Source organism: Mycteria americana, chromosome 2 (assembly GCF_035582795.1).
Source record: "Mycteria americana isolate JAX WOST 10 ecotype Jacksonville Zoo and Gardens chromosome 2, USCA_MyAme_1.0, whole genome shotgun sequence".
Lineage (NCBI taxonomy): Eukaryota > Metazoa > Chordata > Aves > Ciconiiformes > Ciconiidae > Mycteria > Mycteria americana.
The window spans coordinates 26706803-26723365 of NC_134366.1; the positions used below are offsets into that span (position 1 = coordinate 26706803).

The window sequence follows — 16563 nt, forward strand, 5'->3', positions numbered from 1 at the left end:
AATAATCTGTATTGTTGTTAGTTGTGCCTTAAAATGTGTTAGATGACTAATTGCACAAGTTATTAATGAGAACTAATAATGAGAGATATGAGGACCATGAAGAAAAGTCTCATAGTCTATAAGGGGGTAATTGTAGTCTAACAGCATAGTCTAACAGGAGCTGGAGGAAGGCCAGGGCTTACGTAAAGTTGATAAGGCGGATTCAGGCTGGAAAGCTGAACGTCTAAACAAGAATTACTGTCCTTGGGAGTAAAGCACAACCTGGAGAAATATGTAAGCTAATTAAGATGTTTTGGGAACTATCTGAAACAACTAGTAGAAGTGTGATAAGAAGCACCCTCACACGAACTATCCTCATTATAATACTAAAAGTCACAGCCCTCGAGCTGGAGACCCTGGCCCAAGCAGAGACCCCTCACCTTTGAGCATGCACAGAATATTAAAGTAGCACTGTAGCTTTAAGTTGAAATAAGAGAAATGTAGAGCAATAGAAAACTGCTTTGTGTAATTACTTATGCATATGCATAACTAGACTGTATAAATACTGTACCTGTATGACTGAACTTTGTGCTAGCTTTGTGGAGCTACCACCTAGCACCCATCTCTGCGCAGACATGAAATAAAATACTTCTGCCCTGTGTGTATACCGGCATCTCGCAAACTGGGTAAACAACCTCACACTTGTGGGATAACGATATCTACAATGTTTCCAAGATCCTTTTACCAAATGTAATATTTAATTTACAGCTCTTCCCTGTATTCACACAGATAAAGCCTCTCCCCGAGTGTCTTAATCTTCACACAACGTTGACTTCCATAAACCATTTTATCACCCACTTATCTAATACCTTCTGCAATTAGATTTAGCTTTCAATTCCATTTAAGTTTTTATATGATTTACTCAGTGTAATCTCTTAACATAATTATTTATCCCCGTTTTAACATTTTTATTCAAGAGTTTGCATTTAATATGCTATTTCTATCAAGATTTCAGAGATTATATACTTTCATTTTGCAGATCATTTTAAGTAAAAGCAGGAGCCCACCATAACCAACTATGTACAGAATGACGCTACAAGACTTCAAAGCAATTACACTCCTTTTTCCTCTCTCTTGCCAGCAAATTTGTAAAACATCTAGAAACCGTAGGAAAAATGAAGCTAACATTTATACCGGATTTCTTGCAACACCACCAACCTCCTTCTACTACCCCAAAGAAAAAAGAGCAGGTTTTTACAAGTCCAGATGATTTTGCTTTTGTGAAATGTCCTTTTTTGGCCTTGGGAAACTAGCAGGTTACACACGCTGGGTGAGGCCAGCCTGGCCGAGAGGTGCTTTGCCAGGACTGCGGCCGCCATCTCCACTCCCGAGCTTCGCTCCCATCTCCTCCTCTTCACCCACTCATTCTTGCCATTTTTCATCCTGTCCTGCTATCAGATGCTTAATTCTCATGTTCCTCGCACAGGGGATGCACGCAGGCCTTGCTCGTGTTTTCATGTGTGAGGTGTTATTTAAACTCTAAGGTGCGCTTCCTGCAACTGATCCATGCACTTAATAGGACTTTGCACGACAGGAGTCCCTTTCTATACAGGAATATATAGTGACAGATTTATGTACACCAAGAATTACGACTCTGCTTGGATTCACCAACTTACCTCCTACCTTAAAGATTCATTTACACCTTATTCAGGTAATGCTGGCGAGTTACTGTGAAAACTGGTATAAAACACACGCTACTGAGAGCGACGCAGATGCCAACAGTGCAAGACTGCGTTGGGAGAGAAATTCCGGTCGTTTCCGCATTTTATTAAGAAGAAGGGATGGCAAACCGCGGCCGCTGCCGCGGGGCCCGGCCACCAGAGCGGCGGGGGCGGCGCAGGGGGTCCCGCTGTGAGGCGCCGCGGGGCCAAGGGGCGGGGCTGCCCGTTGCTATGGCCACACAGCAGCTGCGTCTCCGTGAGGGGGTCCCCCACCTGCGTGGGGAGGCTCGCGCGCTCTGTCACCATAGCGACACCGCGGCGGGGAGGGCTGACGCGTGACGGGAGGGAGGAGGGTTCTTCGTGTCACCATAGCAACGGGATGCCGGGGAGGGGGGGGAAGACGGTGCTCTCCCACAATCCTCTCTGACTGAGGCATCCCTCCGCCCAGGCCCCGAGTGGAGCCGACCCGGTACCTGCTGCAGGCGGAGGCGAGAGGCCAGCACGGGAGGCAAGTGCAGGAAGCAGTCCCGGGTCCTGCTCAGGACGACCGTCACCGCGGCGGCTCCAGCTCCCCCTCCGCCGGGATTGCCGCTGCCCCACATGCCGGCGGCCGGCCGGGCCGGGCCCCGCAGCCCGGCGCCACTGCGCGCCCGCTCCGCCCTCGCAGAGAGCTGCCTACTCGGAGGCGGGCGAGCCAGGCCTTCCCGAAATCCCCCCTTCTCCCCCCTGTCACCCCCGAGACAATGGTATGACCCACTTGCGGCCAATGCGGGCGCGGCATATACCCATTCCCTGCCTCTGATTGGCTTCTCTATCGAGGGCTTCGGTTCTTTCTGTCTGGTTTATCGACACCATCGATTTCCGCTTCAGTAGGAGCCAATGAGAGTTCTGTCCGTTGCGTGATTGGCTGTTCTCTCGGCAAGCAGCTAGAGCTGCCTAGGCCGGGCGCGGCGGGTGATGGGAAGATGGCGGCCGGCGGCAGCAGTAGTACCGGCGGCGGCGGGCTGGGCGATGCCTGCAAGCACCACGCGCAGCTGGGGGTCTGCGAGTCGCGCGCCAAGTACCGGGAAGGGCGGAGGCCGCGCGCCGTGAAGGTGGGACCGGCCTGGGCCTTCCGCGGGCCGGGGCCCGTGGTAGGGCCGCTTCCCCTGGGGGGGCGGCCGGGGGCTGCTGGCGGGGCCGCGGCGCGGATCTGCCCGTGCGGGACCCGAGCGGGGCGGCCCCGGTCCCGGAGCGCCGCGTCCTCGGTGCTGGCGGGCGGCGCTGGAGCGGGCTGCGGGCGGGGCTGCAGGAGCCCGGCTCGCGGCCGGGATTATTGGCCGCGGCTTCTCGGGGAGAGGGGGCTCACCAGCCGAGCTCCCCGCGTTCCTCCAGCTGCAGCTGCGTCGCCGCCTGGTCGCTTTTATTAGTACTTGTCGCCTTCTGGATGTTTCCCGGTTCCTCTTCTTCTCTCCTTGCTGCTGAGGTGCATCGGGGCGTGGGCTCAGGCAGGCAGTAACACCGGAAGGAATAGCTGGAGTTCGGTCTGGTAAATCTAGTGACTCCCACGTTGCATTTAGGAAATTAATCACTTAGAAACGCATGTAGCACAAGTAGGCTAGTTGTGTGCAAAATATAAACCTAATGGTTAAGAGCAGCGCAAGGAGACTTGCGGAGCTGGGTGTTGCTGTTGTTAGCCAACACGCAGTTGGGTACGCGGTGCCACTGGACCCGGCAGGCCTCGTTTGCACCAGGCTGCTTTTGTACTTAAGCTCTGGTGTCCAGCAGCTCCTGGGGGGACGAGGGGAAGGCCACGCATCGTGGGCCTTGCCTGTTGCATAGCAAGAACTTCTCGTTGCAGCAGCAAAAATGCTGGATTTGCTTTTTATGTGTGCACTTAACGTACAGTGTGCTGTAAAGGCACCTTCTAGGGCTGATGTCAGAAAGAGAGCAGGTAGGAGTAAGCTGCCATCACAAGAACAATTTGTGTGACCTATTTGCAGAGAGTATCTTTTATGATGGACGTTTGAGGGCTGGTTACCCGAGTGGTTCCCTCTTTGTCCTGCATTTGCTGGTTTTTGAGAAGGATGTGTAGCTCATGCAATCTAAATGTTTTTTTAACAAATCAGAATGAATTCCCTTTGATCTTGTGGTTTGGCTACCTGTTGTATGTTATGATCTGTCACAGAACTTTCCTTAGAGTCTGTGTTATGCGACAGTCATTACACAAAGCAGAAAAGAGTACTTTGTTTGGTTTTTAACCTGCGGGGGAAGACGTTGCTTCTCTCAGCATCTTACTTGTACCTGTCTGTCTTAAAAACATATGCTGTTTGATCACTGTAGCGAGGAGGTGGGGGTCAGCTTTGCGCACACATGATCTGCCCCAAGAAATCGTGGTACTTTTTTTTTCCTTCCTGCATTTTACCTGCATAGCCTCTCTGCCTGTAAACAAGACAGGTTTTACAGTGGTGTTTCCTTTATTTTGACAGTGCCTCATGTTAACTGGTTACTAGTCAGTCTTGCAAGGAAATTGGCCAGAGACTTTGAGATTTTAGTCAGCAAATGGCAGTACTCTGACCTGGTGCAGAAGAGTCAACTCTTAATTTGTGTTCTACTTTTGAGTAAGAAGCTTGAGTTCAGTTCCTGCTCGGTGATGAAGAGGTCTCAGATAACTCTGCACTTACTGCTCCTGCAGGAGTCCAAAGTAAAAATAGAGTACAGAGGGATTTTCAGCATCCTCAGAGGATTTGAGGAACAACAGAAAACACAGAGAAAATTCCTTACTTTTGCAGTAAAGCAATAATGTGAACATTTTAGAATACTCTGTTATTATTTTTTTTTCCACAGGTTTATACTATCAACTTGGAATCTCGTTACTTACTAATACAAGGAGTTCCTGCATTAGGTGTTATGAAGGAATTAGTTGAACAATTTGCATTATATGGTGCCATTGAAGAGTATCATGCTCTAGATGAATATCCAGCAGAGCAATTTACTGAAGTTTATCTTATAAAATTCCAAAAACTGCAATGTGCAAGGTATTGGACAGGGCAATATCTGCCTCTTGCTGTCTTAATCTTTTACACCTTCTTTATTTACAATCTCTTAAGATTCTAGAGAGTTGAAGTAAAATCCTCAGTTTTGCCAATACAATGTAATTCCCCTCAGGGTGGCCAAGAAAAAAATGGATGAACGAAGTTTCTTTGGTAGTTTGCTGCATGTTTGCTACGCTCCAGAATTTGAAACAGTCCAAGAAACTAGGGAGAAGTTGCAGGATAGAAGGAAGTATATAGCAAAAGCAACAAATCAAAGAGGTTTGTAATTACATTTTCTCTTAATATCTAACTTCAGTGGTGGGTGGGGTTTTGGTTAAAGTGCCCATTAAAGAAAATGCTTGGTATCTGGCTGTTTTGAAGATGCATTTTAAGTACGTTTGCAGCAGAATGGAGACATCTTTCAATATTTAGAGGGCTGTATCCTTTTCAAAGCAACTTTCCACTTCTGGTGAAGACTAAAATAAAGAAATGCTTAAGCTTTAATAATGAAGTATTTCCTTCTCTTTTTGTTTTGTTTTCAAAATGTTATCAGAAATTTCAAGCACTGGCAGGAAATTTGGGATCATCTTTTCACTCTTGTTCCAGCTTGTTCAGGCATGCCCAAAGGGAGAGTTTGTAAGAAAGGTGACTATACCAGAACCTTCAACAAAAAATTTCTCCAGCATACATATCGACACTGGAGGAATGCTAAGAACGGACTGGGTTTACAAAGGCTACTGTACTGCAGAGTTCCCAGGCAGCACTGAAGGCTGGGCAAGCTGAGAAATAAGCAAATGGCCAAGCACAGGCTTCTCCTTTCTTGTGCTTATGTACTTTGATATCATTATTCATTGCATGAGGATATTTAAAGGGAGTAAACACACTGATTTTAACATCAAAACACCTGGGTGTTTTTAATGTTGCAAGACAGCCTATCCTTCTTGAAATCATAACTGGAGGTAAAAATCATGGATTTGCAACATTAGAAATATTTTCCTCATGTTCTCAAAACTGCTGAAATAATTCTGCTCAGGCATTCCTCACAAACCAGCAGAGGGACTAGGCTGAAAAAGTTTAGTTTGAAAGGTGCCCCTTAGGAAAAAAGAATCACAGAAAGGTGGCTGGGAATGAAGTATCACTGGTATTGCTTCTGTAATTGTATTAAATGTTTTTTCTTATGTGTTAGAACTAATAATGACATGAAATAGTGAAGCTACTTTTTTGTTGTTTTAAAGATTGCTTTGTGTTAAAGAAAGTAGAGGGGCCTGAGAAGACTGTCTCAAAGAACTCTGACTGTCCGTGGAGTACACCAGGGTCATGTACAACTGGTAACTGGGACACATCCTGCTTTACAAGTTCTCACAGGGTATCCCAAAACACAGGATATCCATCTGGGAATCATAATCAGAGCCTGTTGACGCTTCCCCAGTATGATGACAATTGTGCTGAAAATTCTGAGTACTCTGGTCAAAGCACATCCCTAACTCTAAATGTACAGCCGGGAAGATGTACTCCACCAACTCCTTTAATACAGCAAAGAATAGTTCCAATTGATAATGGAATTGATAGGTTTATGCCTCGTACAACTCACCTGCAAGAACGTAAGAGGAAGAGAGAAGAAGGTAACAAGTTTTCCCTCATTGGAACAAGTGCAGACTATACTGAAGTCATTATTGGTCCACAGCTACCAGAAATACCTAAAGTGGATATGGATGATGATTCATTGAATGCTTCTGCTACATTAATTCGAAATAAACTGAAAGAGGTATGGATTCTGAAAGTTCTGATATTTTCATTTTCAAACATATATATGATGTGCTTGTTATCCATAAAAATAGAGACCCTAAGATAACTTAATTCAACATTTATTCAGTATTACCAGTTTATTTGCCACTTAAAGCTAGTGTTCTTACTACTTAACTCTTTCATAATGCAGAATATTGCAGGCCATTCTACTCCATACCTCTTACACTAAACTTCAGCAAGTATAAATGTCAGTGCATGGTCCTAAATGATTTTTAGTAAATGACACTTTTTTTTTTTTTTTTCCCCATGTGGGCAGGCATAACAACTTTGGAGGTAGTCCTGCTGACTCCAGTGTGGTACTTGTATCTGGTTTCTGATTGAAAGGCAGTGAAAAATAACGAAGTCAGAGTTCAATGTAAAACTCCAACACTACTTATGGCATTAAAAGATGTACAGAACCATGCTGAGAAGCATGTCTTAACCTATATAACCTTTTATGGAGGATATTAATCAATTAGCAGGTCAAACACTCCTGATATATGTTTCCATTTAAATTAAGATATGAAAAAGCTCCCTTGACTATGACTAACTAGACTGATTTGAAAGAGCTTATCTCCAGTCAACTTGATACATAAGTACCCCTTACATTAAATACATTTCTAAAATATGTGTGAAAACACAATGTTTTTCCTTTCCCTTCCCTCTTCTTCCTGGAATACCAGAGTTTAAAAAGCATACTACACCTTACTTTGAGAACAGCTCTGATAGGGAGAGGGGTGATAAGAGATGTAACACTCTATCATTGAGTATCTGAAATTGGTTTGTGTGGTTAAAATACAAAAATAGTACTGCTAACACTTCTGTTTTCTAGTTTTACCTCTTGTGTTTAATGCTGCCTTTGGTGTTAACTTTTTCCCTTTTCCTGCAGGAAAATTCAATACAAGTGTGATTATAGTAATACATCCCTCCCAATACTCAAATATTGGAGACATGGCCTTACTCTAAAACTAGCATAAAAAAGGAGTGGTTACAGTTTACTAAGATTTTTTCTCCCCCCAATTTAGGTAGCAGATTCTGTTTCAAGAACATCTGTGGAAAAGCCAGAGCATAGCTCAGCCAAACCACTTGTAAAGCAGAGAAGAAGAATATAGATACTGCTGGCACCATCTTCCAACAGTCCTTTTTGTAAAGGATATAATTTAAAATACTTATTTTTTTATGTTAAAAATAAAACTATTTTATACTGTATTTCCAAGCAATTCCCTGTCAAAAATTGTATCAATTTGTTTCTTGGAATGAACAAACCAGTATAATATATTATTGTTGCAATCTTGTCCTGTGTACCTCATACTATAACATATTTCATAACTCACTGAAGAACTGTATGTAGGTAGAGTAACACAAGTAAATTCTATTTATTCAGTAGCTTTTACAGTAAAGGAATACTGAAACTTTGTAATAGTTTCAAATTGCTCCTATTTTTACTATACCATGAAGAATGGTGAAGAAAAACCTTCTTACAATAGTATTCCACTTGGAGTTACAGTTTACGAGTTTCCCGGAAAGTTTTCTGTTCAAATGCCATGCTGCTCTGTTTTTTAAAAAAAAAAAAAAAAAAAAAAAAAAAGTTCATTTTCAGTTAACTAAAGGATTGAAATTTAATCGGAAAAGATGCTAAAATGTAATGTATAAGCAGTGACAGTCCTTACACTTAGGCTACCTCTTGCTTTTTAGCTTAGAAAAGGTAAATTCCATAGCATTTATGATGTCATCACCAAGAGACCAGTCAGAACATTCAAAGTTATAGCTGAAGGGGAAATTCAAATTGTAACTGCTCAGCAGTGGTAATGTGTGACCAAGGAGTGATCTGGGCACGGAGGGCAAGAAGGCCTAGCTGCAGAATGAGTTAAACTGGGTGGAAGCAGGAATGCCAGAGCCTGAGATGACTTAATGTACAGGAGTGAAATTTCCCTTGGTGATAAGAAATATCTGCAGCATTGTGTTGTAACAGTCCTGGAGTGGGAGCGCTCAGGGGCCACTTTTGGGAAGCAGAACTGGCACTGGGGGGGTGAACACAATGCTGGGCTAAGGTACCCCATGCTGGCACTCACAGGATTGGTGCTGGTGCAAGTGTATGTAAGGAATTGGCTCGTGCCACATCTTTGCAGACTCCTTGCAGAACTGCTTATGGTGGCAGGACTCTGTCCCTTAAGTTGTTAATTATATTTTTTAAAAAATTTATTTAATATAACTGTTTAATGTGTTTCAAGGGGTACAATTAAAATTCCCCAGCATAACCCCACTAGGAAATCTAGTAAATTACGGGTTTTCTTCATGTAAAGCTCATAGCCAAAATTTATTTATTCCTTTTAGGTCTTGCAAGGACATGTAAATAGAGTTCTCTTTTAACAGTGAAACTAGAGACCTAGTAAAAAGGCAACAGTTGGATATGGTACAGAACAGAGGGCACAAATACTGTAAGCAAGAAACAAGCCGAGTTTTCCACCTCTTGCCATGATTAGCCTGAATTGTGTACCTGCTTTATCACCAACACTGACAGAAAGCAAGTCATTTTTCTATGCCGATTAGTGAACATAATTTTGTTCAGAAACTTTTTAAAACCTTTTCGCTGGTGTAAAAACCAGAATACTGACCTGGGTTTTCCCAAACCCTTGAAAGTCTTGTGACAGCCTGCCAGGAGAAGTCTGGCATTTTGGGAACAGCTGTTTTGCAGCAGATGTGATATAATACAGTCTGCAATCATGGCTACAAGACTCTTTCTTCCTCTCCTCCAGCCTACCAGGTAGGTGAGCTGGCAGGAAGTGTAGGTTTCCAGCAAATGAAAACTTGCCGTGTTTCTGGCAGTCTTACACAACTTTTCTGTTTCTAGGAACCACTGCATGTATTTCAGAATTTTGTTTTTCCATTTCTATGAAGGCACAACTTTCAGGATTTAAAAATGACACATAGTTCAAATAGAATAATGATTATTGGATTAGGAAAAAAAATATTCTTTATTATAGAGCAGAAATGCTCTCCACAGTTGAACTTAACACTGAGGAAATGAGCATGTTCTAAATTACCATCTTCAAAAAACCAAAAAAAAAAAAGAATTCTGAATTGAATTAGATATATTGCTAATAAATAAAGCCCAGTTAGATGTAATTAAAAAACAGCAGTGCCACACTCTGAGATGAAGAACACTTGAGGTATTTTTTTCAGAAAGTTACCAGCCTCTCCCAAAAGAAGCTATAAGGGAGGTGATGGCAGTGTTGCCAGTGGCACTGAAGAAAGAAAAATAAAAGTTGTATTCCTGGAGAGCTTTCAGATAAAGAATTCAAGAGAATGGTCTCATTTTCTGAGCGGGTGCTCACTGAGGATCATTCATTATATTGCTGCCCCAGGGCAGACAAACGTTGAGTAACAGTGTGTTCTTATATTCTCTGGTACCAGTGTTTGACTGTACAAGGAAACATGGGCGCTGTGAAAGGTAGATACGAACTCAGCACACGCGTAGCTCAACTGAAGCATTTATCAGCTGACTTCAGCAGGCCCCATGTAATGACAGTTAATACCACATACATCTCCTTAACAATAGTACAGAAAGTATTTGCACATTTTTTTTAAACTCAAGGTTGATGTACCTTTATGTCTGGCAAACATGGTCCAAAGGCTTCTAAGAGAAGATTTTCATCTCTGACTGCTTTTTCAAAGTCCATAAAAGAAAGCTTGCCATCATGATCATAGTCCTACAAAAGGAAGGGAACTCTTCAGCAAAAGTCACTTGTAGTAACTGTCTTTTTATTTCACCCACATTTTATTCACATGGATTCTATTTTTAGTTTGAGTGTATAGACAAATAATTTTCTTTGGGCCGTCAGTCTCTGCTCAGACAAGAGCTGTATCATTTGCCTCTACCTAAGGCATAAAAGGTGGAGCAAGCTCAACTATCTCATACGGCTTTGTTAACAGAATTCCAGAGAAGGCAAAACTTTAACACGGGAAGAGGCTGAGGCGAGAATTGCATGGACAAATCTCAAGCACAGTTCCACTGAGACAACTTAAAAGTAGGAGACTTCAAATACATCCTGTATATGTATGTATATGTATACATATACATTCTGTGTATGTATTTACAACATGAGTGTACCTACACCCTATTCATGAGGCTGGAAATACTTTACCCTAGTGGTTTGCATAGTGGGCATACTTCTGCCCTGTCTTTTTCACATACAGCACCCAGAAGCATATGGTGGGGTATGCTGATGCCAGCCCACTTCTTTCGTACTGCAGAATCTCAGCATAGCAGAATATTCCTCTGGGGGTGGAAAAAGCATCCTTGTGTTTTTAGTATTTCTGCAATTTGAAAACCTATTTCTACTGATGTGGCAGCTTAAAACACCAACAAACACTAAGGGTGAGCATAAGTAGTTGTTTAAACCATATAAAATAAAGGTTTTAAGTGAAGATTGATGGGTGGATATGACTAGTGTTCAAGGCACAGGGCCAAATCAAAACTTCTGAAGATCAAGCCATGGAACCATGATAGCTGGTGAACATGCAGGGAGCACAGGTTCTAATGGCCAGAAAAGCAGAGGCAAGGAGCTATGTAGACAGAGAGATTCCTGGACAGGAAAACCTGCCACTGGATGCTTAAGATAAACAGAAGTGGCCAGGTACCCTCTACCTTTTACACTCCTCAGCACAAGGGAGAGCAGGGCATGAACATGTTCATTACAAATGCATTCACACATTATGTATGAAAACAGTTATCATGGGACTGGACGTATGCTTAGTCACAATGCAGTTGTACCTACAGGCAATTGCTCAAAGAGTAGTTTTTTCTTCTTTGAGTGACAGACTCCACAAATACATTTTTGGGTATCTAATAATTAGTTTAGTTATTTGAGATGGGCAGCAATATCCTACTCAGACAACTGCCCAGCAGCCAAATCAGATCTGGACATTCTTCAACCACGTATCAGAACTTTATTAAGTTCTCGTGGAAAAGCTGAAACAGGATTATGTACATGATTATTTCATAGTATGTTCTTACATATATGAAGATTCATTATGTCTAGAGCATAGTGCTTGTGCTTGGACTAGCATAGCCCACGTATCAACTGCCCAGAACATGAGGGTGTTCATTTTGGATGCAACCTGCAGGGAAGCTGAGCATGTAGGTGCTCCAAAGATGAACAAATTGCTGAGTCATAGTTTGCCTTCTGTGTGAGAGTAGACTCAGCACTGTCAAGAACTACAGGTAAGATGGATCTTTCAGCTGCGGTTCTGCAAAAGGGGTGGGCTTGAGAAATAGAAAAGATGGGGTTAAATAAAAAGAGTTGGGATTCAAGACCTGGTTTTAAGTGAGATTTTTGAACACCGCCATAGGAGGGGAGGTTATATTTCTTGATTTGATGAAAACGTTGAAAAACAGTCCCTGGCTGATTTGGATATCCTAGATTAATCACGGTATCACAAGTTTTACATGAATAACCTTGAGGTTACTATTCTAATAGTATCTATAAATTGGATAAAGACATTTCATGATCAATGGATAAAATACAAATGTACTTAATAATAAAGCTACTGCAGATGCCTAACACTGGAATAAATGCAGCTTACGCTTTTGAATTTTCCACTTTTGACTGGGCTTTTGTTTTGACTGGGCATGCACATGTGTGTATGCACATATACACCCGCTAGTTTATACATAAAGTTTATAATACATTCACATAATAAATTAACAGTTTCCTGTGAGGATACTGGACTGGGACTCATTAGATCTGGATTATATTTCTGCCTTTCCTTAGGAGACCTGTTTATCTCAAGTACATAACTAACTCCGTGGCTCAGAATCCCACTGTAAATCAGACACAGTATTTTGTTAACTCATAGGAATGTTCTAAGGTTCAGTTAATGAATGTTTGAAAGACAGTCAAGTATCACAATGAGTAAGTACTTGCCATTTTCTTCAGTGCTATGTCTACCAAATCCTTAATTCCCTCATCAGGATCTTCTTCTGATGGTTGTTTGAGAAGGCTGTTTTTCAGCATTTGAAACATTTCCTCTCTTGAAATGTATCCATCACCATTCAGGTCGTAAACCTCAAAACAGTCTTTTTGAAAGATAAATCAATTTAAAGTTCATACAAGCTATATCACACACCATTAAAGCTGTCTGTTACCTATAGACGGAAAATGTGAACTGGATGTTGTACAGCATATCTATTGAGCCACATTTACCATATATAATATTTATATATGAAATATATGTATTGCATTTTGATACATATACTAATCAATTATTGCCTATTTACCCTTCATAGTTAAAATCTATTTCTGCTCAAATAAGTAATCTTCAGTTCACAGAAACCATAGTAACTTACAGATCTTAACTTCTCTAAAATTGTCAATTTAGAATATAAACAAGGTTCTGGTTTAGAAGCCCAATTTCCCATGGTGGGGACCAGCTGTCTATATCAGAAGGGCTTTGCACCTACAAAACACATCCTAGCTATTTCAGAAGTTGAGTTAGAAAAGTAGAGGAAAAAGAAGAATGAGCTGTACTAGCATGGAAAAGACAACTAGGTATCCCTTAATGCAAAGAGAAAATATCTGTAAGAGTATTTTAGGTATGAGTATCTGCCTAATTTATCTTCTAATTGTTTCTACCTCCCTGGAATCAGAAATCTATGACCATAATAAACTTTACTCGCCTTCACAAAACTTACTTAAACAAACAAACAAACCTCTTTCAGTTTAGGAACACAAGAGGTTTATTTCTGCTAAAGGCTAAGCCTACACTGAAAAATTGCACTGGCATACATTTATGACAGACAACACTGTATATCACTACACTCTAGTATATTCTATAGTGCTTACAGCTGGGCTGCATATTTTACTGCTTGTGGTTGTACTGATGTACTGAATTACATCCCAGGCCACCTTCCAGCGCAATGCTTTATGATGAATTTATATAGGGCATTAAGGATGGCTGATGCTGCAAACTGGGAACTATGGAAACAACATGCTGTCACTCTCCTTTCTCTGTTATACTTTCCCCCAACCGTATCCCCCCCCCCCCCCTTTTTTCCCCCTGCTTCTTAAAATTCTGGAGTTCTTGCTATTTTTTCTCTCCTATCTTTCTCCATCATTACTGCAGAGGTTCTCATGACCATCTTACAAACAGACTCAGTTTTTCCATCTATGCTTCCAGGCTGAAGAACTGCTAGAATTAATGCAACTGCTGCTGTGTCCCCATTGTGCCAGTAAATGAACGCTGGCACAGGGCTTGGTTGGTTTGAGACTCTCTTATTCAGCCAAAATCACCCTTGAGCTACATCTGCTTCTTTCTAATTTTGTGTGTGAATACAAAAACATATATTCTGTCAAAAAACCCGTATGCTGTAGAACAAGCTTTGGTTCAAGAGCTAGTTTTTGTCAGCAACAAAATAAGGCGGCAGCTATGATAACAGCAGTTTACACAGAATAATCTCTGTCTCAGAGAAGCCACTCAGTATTCAGTTTCATTGCATTAAACTACACAGAAGAAAAGTCTTCAATTACCAAATACTTTGTAAGAATAACTAATAAATTATAACAAAAGCAATGTGTAATTTAATAGTCATAGATTCCATGATTGCTACTAAGTAGTAGCATGCAGATGAACCTTACATTTAATCCTTTCTTCCAATGTCCCCCGAAGAAATACTGATAAGCCTTCCACCCATTCCACCACACTGATGCAGCTATCGTTGTCTCTATCAAAAGTGCGGAACACTGAGAAGTGTATTAGATACATTTTAAATTTATATAATAGGGAAACACAAACAAGTATTTTCTTAAATTCAGTGAAAATATAAAAATGTATTTTTTCTAAAGATGTTTCTCTGCTTTCCTCAAGGTATGATTACCCTTCTTGAATCTTTCTAAGCCATAACAATGAAGGGGATTTCACCCTCAGTCTACTGATCTTCCACTCCAGAATCCTCCTGGAATAAGACATTTTGTTTCATCTGTTGCTTTCCTGACTTAAACAACTACAGGAGATATGCTTCCATGCAGACATAAACCAAATAAACCAATATCCCTTACACTAAGGCATATTTGCATGTAGAAGATTTTCATTACTAGGTTTTGTCTCAGAAAAATCTTGGAGGAAGGAATCCTAGAAACAATACATAAATATTTTAAATATACAAAGAAAAATAACCTTCTCCTGTCTTTCATGTACCAAGATATTTTTTCTTCTCCCTTCCCTGAAATCAGAAAGTTTCAGTCTTGCAGCTTCACTATTCCTAACAGCCTGTAATATAGTACCTCAAATCCAAGATACAATTCAAAGCATCAATGAACATCTATCACAAATTCATATTTTAGAATGTTAATTAGTAAGTTGGTTACAGGAACACCTCTACATGCAGAGCCATGCATTTTGGAATTGGAAAACAATAGCTTTGCCTTTGCAACTGAAATCAGCCCCCTTGTATGTAAGCATTAAAATAATTTTTATGAATGTGTCTGTGTAAGGCATTTTCCAAGACACACTTGACTTTGTTGCATAAAATGGCATTTAAATACCCCTCCTGCTAGAGAGCGGGAGAAAGTTGAACCAAGGGGTGGCTCTTGGTGGCCTGAGACTGATAAGAATGGCAGACTCATGCCTCCTCACATCCTCCTCTAGACACCTGTACATCAGAGATCATTCATGCGACTTTCACGGTAACTGCAAGTGTGGCTCTCGTTAAGTGTGGCTCTCTGTGAAATCACTATATTTTCAAGGGGTTATTTGGCTCGTTACTCGCATCTCCCTGTATTGTCTGCCTAGTCCCGTCAGTGCTGTTCACAGCACCTCTATTCCAGAAGCTATCCACTCTAACGAAATGCCCCTCTGGGACCTCTAAGCCGGAGAGAGAGCTGTCCACCAGTAGCAGTGACTGCGGCTCCCGGTGGAAACACCGGAGAAAAGAGGAAAGTGACACCATGCTGCCCTCTTCTGTCACGACACTACAGTGACTGGGATAGAAACTGCCACAGAATAGTACTACCACTGCCTCTCTGGCTGGCCTCCCTCGTACAAGAGTGTGAGGTATCCTGAACTAAGGAAAAACTGTTCCGCATAAAGGGAAAAAAAAAAAAAAAAGATACCCTTTGCTCAGCAGCTCCTGAGCATAACTCTTCCTTTGCTGTCCCTTAGAGGGATGAGCCGGCACTATTTTGCCTAGGCATGCTCATCGGGTCAACAATGTAAAACTAAAATCTGACATCTTTTTTAGACCTATCGGTCTCACCTCTGTCCATGATCATGTCATCCGTCATGCCAAACGCGCTGTGCAGAGTGTCTCTGAACATGTTACGGTCAAAGCCGACCGCAGCAAAGCGGTTGCTGGACTCGGCCACCAGCGTGTCGAAAAGCTTGATCAGACATTCCACTTCTCTTTTATTAACTGCCCAGTCAAAACACAAACGAACGTCTTTTATAACTTGGTAAAAACACACGGCAGGCGCAGGGAAGCTACAGGGCCCGGACACCTCGGGTGTTACCCATTAAACCGACTGCCCCACACCCCTGCGCCCCATACCCGCTGCTCCTAAGGGGGCGGTGGGAAGTGCCCCTCTTGGGGGGGGGTGCGTGGTGAATAGGGCCACAGAATGAGCAGAGGGGACAACGGGAGGCCGCCGGGAGCAGCGAACGCCCCTCGGGCGGCGGTGGAGGCACGGCTCTCGCAACCCACCGCCCCGCTCAGGCGGCCGGGCCGGGCGCGGGGGCCGTGTGCCGTGCCAGGGCGCCCGCCGCCCCCAGACTCACGGACAGTGCTCGGCGGATCGGCCCCCAGACTCACTCACAGTGCTTGGCGGATCGGCCCAGCGAGTCCACCAGCTGCTGCAGCCTCCTCCTGCTCATGGCGGCGGCCTCGCCGCTGCCCCGGCAACGCGGGCGGGCGGGGCGGGGCGGCGCGGCGCGGCGCGGGCCCGGCGGGCGGCGGCCAGGCGGTGCCGCTTGCTGACGCTGGCGGGTCACGCATAAATGTATATACAGGCATAACGAAGAGAAATTTTCATCATACATTAAAAAATAGCAGTTGTATAAAAGAAAACAAC

The 16563-nt window shown here is 42.8% G+C and overlaps 3 protein-coding genes across 8 annotated transcripts in view; 1 reads left to right on the forward strand and 2 right to left on the reverse strand.

Annotated features, from left to right (window-relative positions):
* The window catches only part of PEX1 (peroxisomal biogenesis factor 1), a 29179-nt gene extending 26027 nt beyond the window's left edge, over window positions 1-3152 (reverse strand). Inside the window, exon 1 of one of the 3 annotated variants that reach the window (XM_075492814.1) lies at window positions 3049-3152. Coding sequence is in view for 1 of the 3 variants with exons in the window: in XM_075492812.1 (XP_075348927.1) it covers window positions 2174-2302 (129 nt within the window). In the remaining 2 variants the exon portion in view is untranslated. Of the gene's footprint in view, window positions 1-1655; window positions 1780-2173; window positions 2401-3048 lie in introns of those variants that run through there. The other 2 variants (XM_075492812.1, XM_075492813.1) reach the window with 2 other exon arrangements.
* On the forward strand, window positions 2115-7784 carry RBM48 (RNA binding motif protein 48). 4 transcript variants are annotated; one of them, XM_075492817.1, is made up of 5 exons: window positions 2115-2208; window positions 4527-4717; window positions 4848-4993; window positions 5950-6479; window positions 7525-7783. In XM_075492817.1, exons 2-5 carry the CDS (start codon window positions 4590-4592, stop codon window positions 7609-7611), a joined length of 891 nt encoding a protein of 296 aa, XP_075348932.1. In that variant the 5' UTR covers window positions 2115-2208; window positions 4527-4589; the 3' UTR covers window positions 7612-7783. The 4 variants fall into 4 exon arrangements, with proteins under 4 accessions (XP_075348932.1, XP_075348933.1, XP_075348930.1 ...); XM_075492818.1 differs by lacking the exon at window positions 2115-2208 and adding an exon at window positions 2609-2794 and having other exon boundaries at window positions 7525-7784; XM_075492815.1 differs by lacking the exon at window positions 2115-2208 and adding an exon at window positions 2643-2684 and having other exon boundaries at window positions 7525-7784.
* Window positions 7785-7840: 56 nt separating this feature from the next.
* On the reverse strand, window positions 7841-16485 carry CLXN (calaxin). The gene is made up of 6 exons (XM_075492819.1): window positions 16309-16485; window positions 15753-15908; window positions 14137-14241; window positions 12427-12578; window positions 10105-10209; window positions 7841-8051 (listed from the first exon to the last, which is right to left on the reverse strand). The coding sequence occupies exons 1-6, from the start codon at window positions 16364-16366 to the stop codon at window positions 8001-8003; spliced, it is 627 nt and encodes a 208-aa protein (XP_075348934.1). The 5' UTR covers window positions 16367-16485; the 3' UTR covers window positions 7841-8000.
* Between the last annotated feature and the right edge of the window lie 78 nt (window positions 16486-16563).

Excerpts from the sequence above, each read along its gene's own strand:
- RBM48 (XM_075492818.1), top strand. The coding sequence starts at position 2,666 with ATGGCGGCCGGCGGCAGCAGTAGTACCGGCGGCGGCGGGCTGGGCGAT. Across the intron at positions 4,994-5,949 it reads AAAAGCAACAAATCAAAGAG|ATTGCTTTGTGTTAAAGAAA; the intron begins GTTTGTAATTAC and ends GTTGTTTTAAAG. Across the intron at positions 6,480-7,524 it reads TTCGAAATAAACTGAAAGAG|GTAGCAGATTCTGTTTCAAG; the intron begins GTATGGATTCTG and ends CCCCCAATTTAG.
- CLXN (XM_075492819.1), bottom strand. The coding sequence starts at position 16,366 with ATGAGCAGGAGGAGGCTGCAGCAGCTGGTGGACTCGCTGGGCCGATCC. Across the intron at positions 15,909-16,308 it reads GGGCCGATCCGCCAAGCACT|TTAATAAAAGAGAAGTGGAA; the intron begins GTGAGTGAGTCT and ends TTGACTGGGCAG. Across the intron at positions 8,052-10,104 it reads CATGTTTGCCAGACATAAAG|AGCAGCATGGCATTTGAACA; the intron begins GTACATCAACCT and ends TTTAAAAAACAG.